Raw genomic sequence first — 13,034 nt, forward strand, 5'->3', positions numbered from 1 at the left:
CCTACAACCTATAGAGAGTAGAGACAGGTTATACCTACAACCTATAGAGAGAAGAGACAGGTTATACTAGACCTACAACCTATAGAGAGAAGAGACAGGTTATACCAGACCTACAACCTATAGAGAGTAGAGACAGGTTATACCAGACCTACAACCTATAGAGAGTAGAGACAGGTTATACCTACAACCTATAGAGAGTAGAGACAGGTTATACCTACAACCTATAGAGAGTAGAGACAGGTTATACCTACAACCTATAGAGAGTAGAGACAGGTTATACCTACAACCTATAGAGAGTAGAGACAGGTTATACCTACAACCTATAGAGAGAAGAGACAGGTTATACCAGACCTACAACCTGTAGAGAGAAGAGACAGGTTATACCTACAACCTATAGAGAGAAGAGACAGGTTATACCTACAACCTATAGAGAGTAGAGACAGGTTATACCAGACCTACAACCTATAGAGAGTAGAGACAGGTTATACCAGACCTACAACCTATAGAGAGAAGAGACAGGTTATACCTACAACCTATAGAGAGTAGAGACAGGTTATACCAGACCTACAACCTATAGAGAGTAGAGACAGGTTATAACAGACCTACAACCTATAGAGAGAAGAGACAGGTTATACCTACAACCTATAGAGAGTAGAGACAGGTTATAACAGACCTACAACCTATAGAGAGAAGAGACAGGTTATACCTACAACCTATAGAGAGTAGAGACAGGTTATACCAGACCTACAACCTATAGAGAGAAGAGACAGGTTATAACAGACCTACAACCTATAGAGAGAAGAGACAGGTTATACCTACAACCTATAGAGAGTAGAGACAGGTTATACCAGACCTACAACCTATAGAGAGTAGAGACAGGTTATACCAGACCTACAACTTATAGAGAGTAGAGACAGGTTATACCTACAACCTATAGAGAGTAGAGACAGGTTATACCTACAACCTATAGAGAGTAGAGACAGGTTATACCAGACCTACAACCTATAGAGAGTAGAGACAGGTTATACCAGACCTACAACCTATAGAGAGAAGAGACAGGTTTATACCAGACCTACAACCTATAGAGAGTAGAGACAGGTTATACCTACAACCTATAGAGAGAAGAGACAGGTTATACCAGACCTACAACCTATAGAGAGAAGAGACAGGTTATACCTACAACCTATAGAGAGTAGAGACAGGTTATACCTACAACCTATAGAGAGTAGAGACAGGTTATACCTACAACCTATAGAGAGAAGAGACAGGTTATACCAGACCTACAACCTATAGAGAGTAGAGACAGGTTATACCAGACCTACAACCTATAGAGAGTAGAGACAGGTTATACCTACAACCTATAGAGAGTAGAGACAGGTTATAACAGACCTACAACCTGTAGAGAGTAGAGACAGGTTATACCAGACCTACAACCTATAGAGAGTAGAGACAGGTTATACCTACAACCTATAGAGAGAAGAGACAGGTTATACCAGACCTACAACCTGTAGAGAGTAGAGACAGGTTATACCTACAACCTATAGAGAGAAGAGACAGGTTATACCTACAACCTATAGAGAGTAGAGACAGGTTATACCAGACCAACAACCTATAGAGAGTAGAGACAGGTTATACCAGACCTACAACCTATAGAGAGTAGAGACAGGTTATACCTACAACCTATAGAGAGTAGAGACATGTTATACCTACAACCTATAGAGAGTAGAGACAGGTTATACCTACAACCTATAGAGAGAAGAGACAGGTTATACCTACAACCTATAGAGAGTAGAGACAGGTTATACCTACAACCTATAGAGAGTAGAGACAGGTTATACCAGACCTACAACCTGTAGAGAGTAGAGACAGGTTATACCAGACCTACAACCTATAGAGAGTAGAGACAGGTTATACCAGACCTACAACCTATAGAGAGTAGAGACAGGTTATACCTACAACCTATAGAGAGAAGAGACAGGTTATACCAGACCTACAACCTATAGAGAGAAGAGACAGGTTATACCTACAACCTATAGAGAGTAGAGACAGGTTATACCAGACCTACAACCTGTAGAGAGTAGAGACAGGTTATACCAGACCTACAACCTATAGAGAGAAGAGACAGGTTATACCTACAACCTATAGAGAGTAGAGACAGGTTATACCAGACCTACAACCTATAGAGAGTAGAGACAGGTTATACCTACAACCTATAGAGAGTAGAGACAGGTTATACCAGACCTACAACCTATAGAGAGTAGAGACAGGTTATACCAGACCTACAACCTATAGAGAGTAGAGACAGGTTATACCTACAACCTATAGAGAGAAGAGACAGGTTATACCAGACCTACAACCTGTAGAGAGTAGAGACAGGTTATACCTACAACCTATAGAGAGAAGAGACAGGTTATACCAGACCTACAACCTATAGAGAGTAGAGACAGGTTATACCTACAACCTATAGAGAGAAGAGACAGGTTATACCTACAACCTGTAGAGAGTAGAGACAGGTTATACCAGACCTACAACCTGTAGAGAGAAGAGACAGGTTATAACAGACCTACAACCTATAGAGAGTAGAGACAGGTTATAACAGATCTACAACCTATAGAGAGTAGAGACAGGTTATAACAGACCTACAACCTATAGAGAGAAGAGACAGGTTATACCTACAACCTATAGAGAGTAGAGACAGGTTATACCAGACCTACAACCTATAGAGAGTAGAGACAGGTTATACCAGACCTACAACCTATAGAGAGTAGAGACAGGTTATACCAGACCTACAACCTATAGAGAGTAGAGACAGGTTATACCTACAACCTATAGAGAGAAGAGACAGGTTATACCAGACCTACAACCTATAGAGAGAAGAGACAGGTTATACCAGACCTACAACCTATAGAGAGTAGAGACAGGTTATACCAGACCTACAACCTATAGAGAGTAGAGACAGGTTATACCTACAACCTATAGAGAGTAGAGACAGGTTATACCAGACCTACAACCTATAGAGAGTAGAGACAGGTTATACCTACAACCTATAGAGAGAAGAGACAGGTTATACCAGACCTACAACCTATAGAGAGAAGAGACAGGTTATACCAGACCTACAACCTATAGAGAGTAGAGACAGGTTATACCAGACCTACAACCTATAGAGAGTAGAGACAGGTTATACCAGACCTACAACCTATAGAGAGTAGAGACAGGTTATACCTACAACCTATAGAGAGAAGAGACAGGTTATACCAGACCTACAACCTATAGAGAGAAGAGACAGGTTATACCAGACCTACAACCTATAGAGAGTAGAGACAGGTTATACCAGACCTACAACCTATAGAGAGTAGAGACAGGTTATACCTACAACCTATAGAGAGTAGAGACAGGTTATACCTACAACCTATAGAGAGTAGAGACAGGTTATACCTACAACCTATAGAGAGTAGAGACAGGTTATACCTACAACCTATAGAGAGTAGAGACAGGTTATACCTACAACCTATAGAGAGAAGAGACAGGTTATACCAGATCTACAACCTGTAGAGAGAAGAGACAGGTTATACCTACAACCTATAGAGAGAAGAGACAGGTTATACCTACAACCTATAGAGAGTAGAGACAGGTTATACCAGACCTACAACCTATAGAGAGTAGAGACAGGTTATACCAGACCTACAACCTATAGAGAGAAGAGACAGGTTATACCTACAACCTATAGAGAGTAGAGACAGGTTATACCAGACCTACAACCTATAGAGAGTAGAGACAGGTTATAACAGACCTACAACCTATAGAGAGAAGAGACAGGTTATACCTACAACCTATAGAGAGTAGAGACAGGTTATAACAGACCTACAACCTATAGAGAGAAGAGACAGGTTATACCTACAACCTATAGAGAGAAGAGACAGGTTATACCTACAACCTATAGAGAGTAGAGACAGGTTATACCTACAACCTATAGAGAGTAGAGACAGGTTATACCTACAACCTATAGAGAGAAGAGACAGGTTATACCAGACCTACAACCTATAGAGAGTAGAGACAGGTTATACCAGACCTACAACCTATAGAGAGTAGAGACAGGTTATACCTACAACCTATAGAGAGTAGAGACAGGTTATAACAGACCTACAACCTGTAGAGAGTAGAGACAGGTTATACCAGACCTACAACCTATAGAGAGTAGAGACAGGTTATACCTACAACCTATAGAGAGAAGAGACAGGTTATACCAGACCTACAACCTGTAGAGAGTAGAGACAGGTTATACCTACAACCTATAGAGAGAAGAGACCGGTTATACCTACAACCTATAGAGAGAAGAGACAGGTTATACCAGACCTACAACCTATAGAGAGTAGAGACAGGTTATACCTACAACCTATAGAGAGAAGAGACAGGTTATACCTACAACCTATAGAGAGTAGAGACAGGTTATACCAGACCAACAACCTATAGAGAGTAGAGACAGGTTATACCAGACCTACAACCTATAGAGAGTAGAGACAGGTTATACCTACAACCTATAGAGAGTAGAGACATGTTATACCTACAACCTATAGAGAGTAGAGACAGGTTTATACCTACAACCTATAGAGAGAAGAGACAGGTTATACCTACAACCTATAGAGAGTAGAGACAGGTTATACCTACAACCTATAGAGAGTAGAGACAGGTTATACCAGACCTACAACCTGTAGAGAGTAGAGACAGGTTATACCAGACCTACAACCTATAGAGAGTAGAGACAGGTTATACCAGACCTACAACCTATAGAGAGTAGAGACAGGTTATACCTACAACCTATAGAGAGAAGAGACAGGTTATACCAGACCTACAACCTATAGAGAGAAGAGACAGGTTATACCTACAACCTATAGAGAGTAGAGACAGGTTATACCAGACCTACAACCTGTAGAGAGTAGAGACAGGTTATACCAGACCTACAACCTATAGAGAGAAGAGACAGGTTATACCTACAACCTATAGAGAGTAGAGACAGGTTATACCAGACCTACAACCTATAGAGAGTAGAGACAGGTTATACCTACAACCTATAGAGAGTAGAGACAGGTTATACCAGACCTACAACCTATAGAGAGTAGAGACAGGTTATACCAGACCTACAACCTATAGAGAGTAGAGACAGGTTATACCTACAACCTATAGAGAGAAAGAGACAGGTTATACCAGACCTACAACCTGTAGAGAGTAGAGACAGGTTATACCTACAACCTATAGAGAGAAGAGACAGGTTATACCAGACCTACAACCTATAGAGAGTAGAGACAGGTTATACCTACAACCTATAGAGAGAAGAGACAGGTTATACCTACAACCTGTAGAGAGTAGAGACAGGTTATACCAGACCTACAACCTGTAGAGAGAAGAGACAGGTTATAACAGACCTACAACCTATAGAGAGTAGAGACAGGTTATAACAGACCTACAACCTATAGAGAGTAGAGACAGGTTATAACAGACCTACAACCTATAGAGAGAAGAGACAGGTTATACCTACAACCTATAGAGAGTAGAGACAGGTTATACCAGACCTACAACCTATAGAGAGTAGAGACAGGTTATACCAGACCTACAACCTATAGAGAGTAGAGACAGGTTATACCTACAACCTATAGAGAGAAGAGACAGGTTATACCTACAACCTATAGAGAGAAGAGACAGGTTATACCTACAACCTATAGAGAGTAGAGACAGGTTATACCTACAACCTATAGAGAGTAGAGACAGGTTATACCTACAACCTATAGAGAGTAGAGACAGGTTATACCAGACCTACAACCTATAGAGAGTAGAGACAGGTTATACCTACAACCTATAGAGAGTAGAGACAGGTTATACCTACAACCTATAGAGAGAAGAGACAGGTTATACCAGAACTACAACCTATAGAGAGTAGAGACAGGTTATAACCACAGGTTCCACTGACATCACACATCAATCCCAGGGAATAGGACATTATCATTAGAGACAGGGACTGGTCCCAGGTGGTTTAAGGACACTATATAGGGAATAGGACATTATCATTAGAGACAGGGACTGGTCCCAGGTGGTTTAAGGACATTATATAGGGAATAGGACATTATCATTAGAGACAGGGACTGGTCCCAGGTGGTTTAAGGACACTATATAGGGAATAGGACATTATCATTAGAGAACAGGGACTGGTCCCAGGTGGTTTAAGGACACTATATAGGGAATAGGACATTATCATTAGAGACAGGGACTGGTCCCAGGTGGTTTAAGGACACTATATAGGGAATACTACATTATCATTAGAGACAGGGACTGGTCCCAGGTGGTTTAAGGACATTATATAGGGAATAGGACATCATTTGTAGATAAATTAATTCTGAACAAATATTGAATATATGCTATTAACACATAGAACATACTATATAACATATAGTTGAACCTATACACACCAGCTCATCACACACACAGTACCGTAGGTGTACACACACACACACACAGTACCGTAGGTGTACACACACACACACACAGTACCGTAGGTGTACACACACACACACACAGTACCGTAGGTGTACACACAAACACACACAGTACCGTAGGTGTACACACACACACACAGTACCGTAGGTGTACACACACACACACACACACACACACACACATAGTACCGTAGGGGTACACACACACACACACACGCAGTACCGTAGGTGTACACACACACACAGTACCGTAGGGGTACACACACACACAGTACCGTAGGGGTACACACACACACACACACACGCAGTACCGTAGGTGTACACACACACAGTACCGTAGGTGTACACACACACACACACACACAGTACCGTAGGGGTACACACACACACACAGTACCGTAGGTGTACACACACACAGTACCGTAGGTGTACACACACACAGTACCGTAGGTGTACACACACACACACAAACACACACACACACACACACACACACACACACACAGTACCGTAGGTGTACACACACACACACACACAGTACTGTAGGTGTACACACACACAGTAACTCACCCTGTTCTCGCTGTCCACTACCACCAGGTGCCTGAGACCCAGAGCTCTGAACAACTTAAACACACGAGGAAGAGACGTCTCCTGTTGGGGGAGAGAGAGAGAGGGGGGGTGTGTGTACTCTGCGTGTGTGGTCCCTGTAAGGTCCCTCAGTGAATTACAAACACAGAGAGGGGGGGGGGGGGTGTACTCTGCGTGTGTGGTCCCTGTAAGGTCCCTCAGTGAATTACAAACACAGAGGGGGGGGGGTGTGTACTCTGCGTGTGTGGTCCCTGTAAGGTCCCTCAGTGAATTACAAGCACAGAGGGGGGGGGGGGGGGTGTACTCTGCGTGTGTGGTCCCTATAAGGTCCCTCAGTGAATTACAAACACAGAGGGGGGGGGTGTGTACTCTGCGTGTGTGGTCCCTGTAAGGTCCCTCAGTGAATTACAAACACAGAGAGGGGGGGGGGGTGTACTCTGCGTGTGTGGTCCCTGTAAGGTCCCTCAGTGAATTACAAACACAGAGGGGGGGGGGTTGTGTACTCTGCGTGTGTGGTCCCTGTAAGGTCCCTCAGTGAATTACAAACACAGAGGGGGGGTGTACTCTGCGTGTGTGGTCCCTGTAAGGTCCCTCAGTGAATTACAAACACAGAGAGGGGGGGGGTGTACTCTGCGTGTGTGGTCCCTGTAAGGTCCCTCAGTGAATTACAAACACAGAGAGGGGGGGTGTACTCTGCGTGTGTGGTCCCTGTAAGGTCCCTCAGTGAATTACAAACACAGAGAGGGGGGGTGTACTCTACGTGTGTGGTCCCTGTAAGGTCCCTCAGTGAATTACAAACACAGAGGGGGGGGGTGTACTCTGCGTGTGTGGTCCCTGTAAGGTCCCTCAGTGAATTACAAACACAGAGGGGGGGGGGGTGTACTCTGCGTGTGTGGTCCCTGTAAGGTCCCTCAGTGAATTACAAACACAGGAGGGGGGGGGGGGGTGTACTCTGCGTGTGTGGTCCCTGTAAGGTCCCTCAGTGAATTACAAACACAGAGGGGGGGGGTGTACTCTGCGTGTGTGGTCCCTGTAAGGTCCCTCAGTGAATTACAAACACAGAGAGGGGGGGTGTGTACTCTGCGTGTGTGGTCCCTGTAAGGTCCCTCAGTGAATTACAAACACAGAGGGGGGGGGGGGGTGTACTCTGCGTGTGTGGTCCCTGTAAGGTCCCTCAGTGAATTACAAACACAGAGAGGGGGGGTGTGTACTCTGCGTGTGTGGTCCCTGTAAGGTCCCTCAGTGAATTACAAACACAGAGGGGGGGGGGGGTGTACTCTGCGTGTGTGGTCCCTGTAAGGTCCCTCAGTGAATTACAAACACAGAGGGGGGGTGTGTGTACTCTGCGTGTGTGGTCCCTGTAAGGTCCCTCAGTGAATTACAAACACAGAGAGGGGGGGGGGGTGTACTCTGCGTGTGTGGTCCCTGTAAGGTCCCTCAGTGAATTACAAACACAGAGGGGGGGGTGTGTACTCTGCGTGTGTGGTCCCTGTAAGGTCCCTCAGTGAATTACAAACACAGAGGGGGGGGGGGTGTACTCTGCGTGTGTGGTCCCTGTAAGGTCCATCAGTGAATTACAAACACAGAGGGTGGGGGGGGGTGTGTACTCTGCGTGTGTGGTCCCTGTAAGGTCCCTCAGTGAATTACAAACACAGAGAGGGGGGGGTGTACTCTGCGTATGTGGTCCCTGTAAGGTCCCTCAGTGAATTACAAACATAGAGGGGGGGGGGGGGGGGGTGTACTCTGCGTGTGTGGTCCCTGTAAGGTCCCTCAGTGAATTACAAACATAGAGGGGGGGGGGGGGTGTACTCTGCGTGTGTGGTCCCTGTAAGGTCCCTCAGTGAATTACAAACACAGAGGGGGGGGGGGGGGGTGTACTCTGCGTGTGTGGTCCCTGTAAGGTCCCTCAGTGAATTACAAACACAGAGGGGGGGGTGTGTACTCTGCGTGTGTGGTCCCTGTAAGGTCCCTCAGTGAATTACAAACACAGAGGGGGGGGGTGTACTCTGCGTGTGTGGTCCCTGTAAGGTCCCTCAGTGAATTACAAACACAGAGAGGGGGGGTGTGTACTCTGCGTGTGTGGTCCCTGTAAGGTCCCTCAGTGAATTACAAACACAGAGGGGGGGGGGGGGTGTACTCTGCGTGTGTGGTCCCTGTAAGGTCCCTCAGTGAATTACAAACACAGAGAGGGGGGGGGGTGTACTCTGCGTGTGTGGTCCCTGTAAGGTCCCTCAGTGAATTACAAACACAGAGGGGGGGGTGTGTACTCTGCGTGTGTGGTCCCTGTAAGGTCCCTCAGTGAATTACAAACACAGAGGGGGGGGGGGTGTACTCTGCGTGTGTGGTCCCTGTAAGGTCCATCAGTGAATTACAAACACAGAGGGTGGGGGGGGGTGTGTACTCTGCGTGTGTGGTCCCTGTAAGGTCCCTCAGTGAATTACAAACACAGAGGGGGGGGTGTGTACTCTGCGTGTGTGGTCCCTGTAAGGTCCCTCAGTGAATTACAAACACAGAGGGGGGGGGGGGTGTACTCTGCGTGTGTGGTCCCTGTAAGGTCCCTCAGTGAATTACAAACACAGAGGGGGGGGGTGTGTACTCTGCGTGTGTGGTCCCTGTAAGGTCCCTCAGTGAATTACAAACACAGAGAGGGGGGGGGGGGGGTGTACTCTGCGTGTGTGGTCCCTGTAAGGTCCCTCAGTGAATTACAAACACAGAGGGGGGGGGGGGGGGTGTACTCTGCGTGTGTGGTCCCTGTAAGGTCCCTCAGTGAATTACAAACACAGAGGGGGGGGTGTGTACTCTGCGTGTGTGGTCCCTGTAAGGTCCCTCAGTGAATTACAAACACAGAGGGGGGGGGTGTACTCTGCGTGTGTGGTCCCTGTAAGGTCCCTCAGTGAATTACAAACACAGAGAGGGGGGGTGTGTACTCTGCGTGTGTGGTCCCTGTAAGGTCCCTCAGTGAATTACAAACACAGAGGGGGGGGGGGTGTACTCTGCGTGTGTGGTCCCTGTAAGGTCCCTCAGTGAATTACAAACACAGAGAGGGGGGGTGTGTACTCTGCGTGTGTGGTCCCTGTAAGGTCCCTCAGTGAATTACAAACACAGAGGGGGGGGGGGGGGTGTACTCTGCGTGTGTGGTCCCTGTAAGGTCCCTCAGTGAATTACAAACACAGAGGGGGGGTGTGTGTACTCTGCGTGTGTGGTCCCTGTAAGGTCCCTCAGTGAATTACAAACACAGAGAGGGGGGGGGGTGTACTCTGCGTGTGTGGTCCCTGTAAGGTCCCTCAGTGAATTACAAACACAGAGGGGGGGGTGTGTACTCTGCGTGTGTGGTCCCTGTAAGGTCCCTCAGTGAATTACAAACACAGAGGGGGGGGGGGGTGTACTCTGCGTGTGTGGTCCCTGTAAGGTCCATCAGTGAATTACAAACACAGAGGGTGGGGGGGGGTGTGTACTCTGCGTGTGTGGTCCCTGTAAGGTCCCTCAGTGAATTACAAACACAGAGAGGGGGGGGTGTACTCTGCGTGTGTGGTCCCTGTAAGGTCCCTCAGTGAATTACAAACATAGAGGGGGGGGGGGGGGGTGTACTCTGCGTGTGTGGTCCCTGTAAGGTCCCTCAGTGAATTACAAACACAGAGGGGGGGGGGGGGGGGGGTGTACTCTGCGTGTGTGGTCCCTGTAAGGTCCCTCAGTGAATTACAAACACAGAGGGGGGGGTGTGTACTCTGCGTGTGTGGTCACTGTAAGGTCCCTCAGTGAATTACAAACACAGAGGGGGGGGGGGGGTGTACTCTGCGTGTGTGGTCCCTGTAAGGTCCCTCAGTGAATTACAAACACAGAGGGGGGGGGTGTGTACTCTGCGTGTGTGGTCCCTGTAAGGTCCCTCAGTGAATTACAAACACAGAGAGGGGGGGGGGGGGTGTGTACTCTGCGTGTGTGGTCCCTGTAAGGTCCCTCAGTGAATTACAAACACAGAGGGGGGGGGGGTCTACTCTGCGTGTGTGGTCCCTGTAAGGTCCCTCAGTGAATTACAAAAACAGAGAGGGGGGGGGGGGTGTACTCTGCGTGTGTGGTCCCTGTAAGGTCCCTCAGTGAATTACAAACACAGAGGGGGGGGGGGGGGGGGGTGTACTCTGCGTGTGTGGTCCCTGTAAGGTCCCTCAGTGAATTACAAACACAGAGGGGGGGGGGTGTGTACTCTGCGTGTGTGGTCCCTGTAAGGTCCCTCAGTGAATTACAAACACAGAGGGGGGGGGGGTGTACTCTGCGTGTGTGGTCCCTGTAAGGTCCCTCAGTGAATTACAAACACAGAGAGGGGGGGGGGTGTACTCTGCGTGGGTGTACTCTGCGTGTGTGGTCCCTGTAAGGTCCCTCAGTGAATTACAAACACAGAGGGGGGGGGTGTGTACTCTGCGTGTGTGGTCCCTGTAAGGTCCCTCAGTGAATTACAAACACAGAGAGGGGGGGGTGTACTCTGCGTGTGTGGTCCCTGTAAGGTTCCTCAGTGAATTACAAACACAGAGGGGGGGGGGTGTGTACTCTGCGTGTGTGGTCCCTGTAAGGTCCCTCAGTGAATTACAAACACAGAGAGGGGGGGGGTGTACTCTGCGTGTGTGGTCCATGTAAGGTCCCTCAGTGAATTACAAACACAGAGGGGGGGGGGGGGTGTGTACTCTGCGTGTGTGGTCCCTGTAAGGTCCCTCAGTGAATTACAAACACAGAGGGGGGGGGGGGGTGTACTCTGTGTGTGTGGTCCCTGTAAGGTCCCTCAGTGAATTACAAACACAGAGAGGGGGGGGGGGGGGGGGTGTACTCTGCGTGTGTGGTCCCTGTAAGGTCCCTCAGTGAATTACAAACACAGAGAGGGGGGGGGGGGTGTACTCTGCGTGTGTGGTCCCTGTAAGGTCCCTCAGTGAATTACAAACACAGAGAGGGGGGGGGGGTGGTGTACTCTACGTGTGTGGTCCCTGTAAGGTCCCTCAGTGAATTACAAACACAGAGGGGGGGGGGGGGTGTGTACTCTGTGTGTGTGGTCCCTGTAAGGTCCCTCAGTGAATTACAAACACAGAGGGGGGGGTGTGTACTCTGCGTGTGTGGTCCCTGTAAGGTCCCTCAGTGAATTACAAACACAGAGAGGGGGGGGGTGTACTCTGCGTGTGTGGTCCCTGTAAGGTCCCTCAGTGAATTACAAACATAGAGGGGGGGGGGGGGTGTACTCTGCGTGTGTGGTCCCTGTAAGGTCCCTCAGTGAATTACAAACACAGAGGGGGGGGTGTGTACTCTGCGTGTGTGGTCCCTGTAAGGTCCCTCAGTGAATTACAAACACAGAGAGGGGGGGGTGTACTCTGCGTGTGTGGTCCCTGTAAGGTCCCTCAGTGAATTACAAACACAGAGGGGGGGGGGGGTGTACTCTGCGTGTGTGGTCCCTGTAAGGTCCCTCAGTGAATTACAAACATAGAGGGGGGCGGGGGGTGTACTCTGCGTGTGTGGTCCCTGTAAGGTCCCTCAGTGAATTACAAACACAGAGGGGGGGGGTGTGTACTCTGCGTGTGTGGTCCCTGTAAGGTCCCTCAGTGAATTACAAACACAGAGGGGGGGGGGGTGTGTACTCTGCGTGTGTGGTCCCTGTAAGGTCCCTCAGTGAATTACAAACACAGAGGGGGGGGGGGGGTGTACTCTGCGTGTGTGGTCCCTGTAAGGTCCCTCAGTGAATTACAAACACAGAGGGGGGGGGGGGGGGGTGTACTCTGCGTGTGTGGTCCCTGTAAGGTCCCTCAGTGAATTACAAACACAGAGGGGGGGGTGTGTACTCTGCGTGTGTGGTCCCTGTAAGGTCCCTCAGTGAATTACAAACACAGAGAGGGGGGGGGGGGTGTACTCTGCGTGTGTGGTCCCTGTAAGGTCCCTCAGAGAATTACAAACACAGAGGGGGGGGGGGGGGGGTGTACTTGGCGTGTGTGG

The 13,034-nt window shown here is 48.3% G+C and overlaps 1 protein-coding gene across 1 annotated transcript in view; it reads right to left on the reverse strand.

Moving 5' to 3' along the window:
• Positions 1-13,034, reverse strand: part of LOC109885817 (H(+)/Cl(-) exchange transporter 7-like) — an 87,027-nt gene that overhangs the window by 2,951 nt on the left and 71,042 nt on the right. Inside the window, 1 exon segment of the mRNA XM_031814300.1 lies at positions 7,056-7,136. Coding sequence (XP_031670160.1) covers positions 7,056-7,136 — 81 coding nt within the window.

Source organism: Oncorhynchus kisutch, unplaced genomic scaffold (assembly GCF_002021735.2).
Source record: "Oncorhynchus kisutch isolate 150728-3 unplaced genomic scaffold, Okis_V2 Okis06b-Okis10b_hom, whole genome shotgun sequence".
In the NCBI taxonomy this organism is placed as follows: Eukaryota; Metazoa; Chordata; class Actinopteri; order Salmoniformes; family Salmonidae; genus Oncorhynchus; species Oncorhynchus kisutch.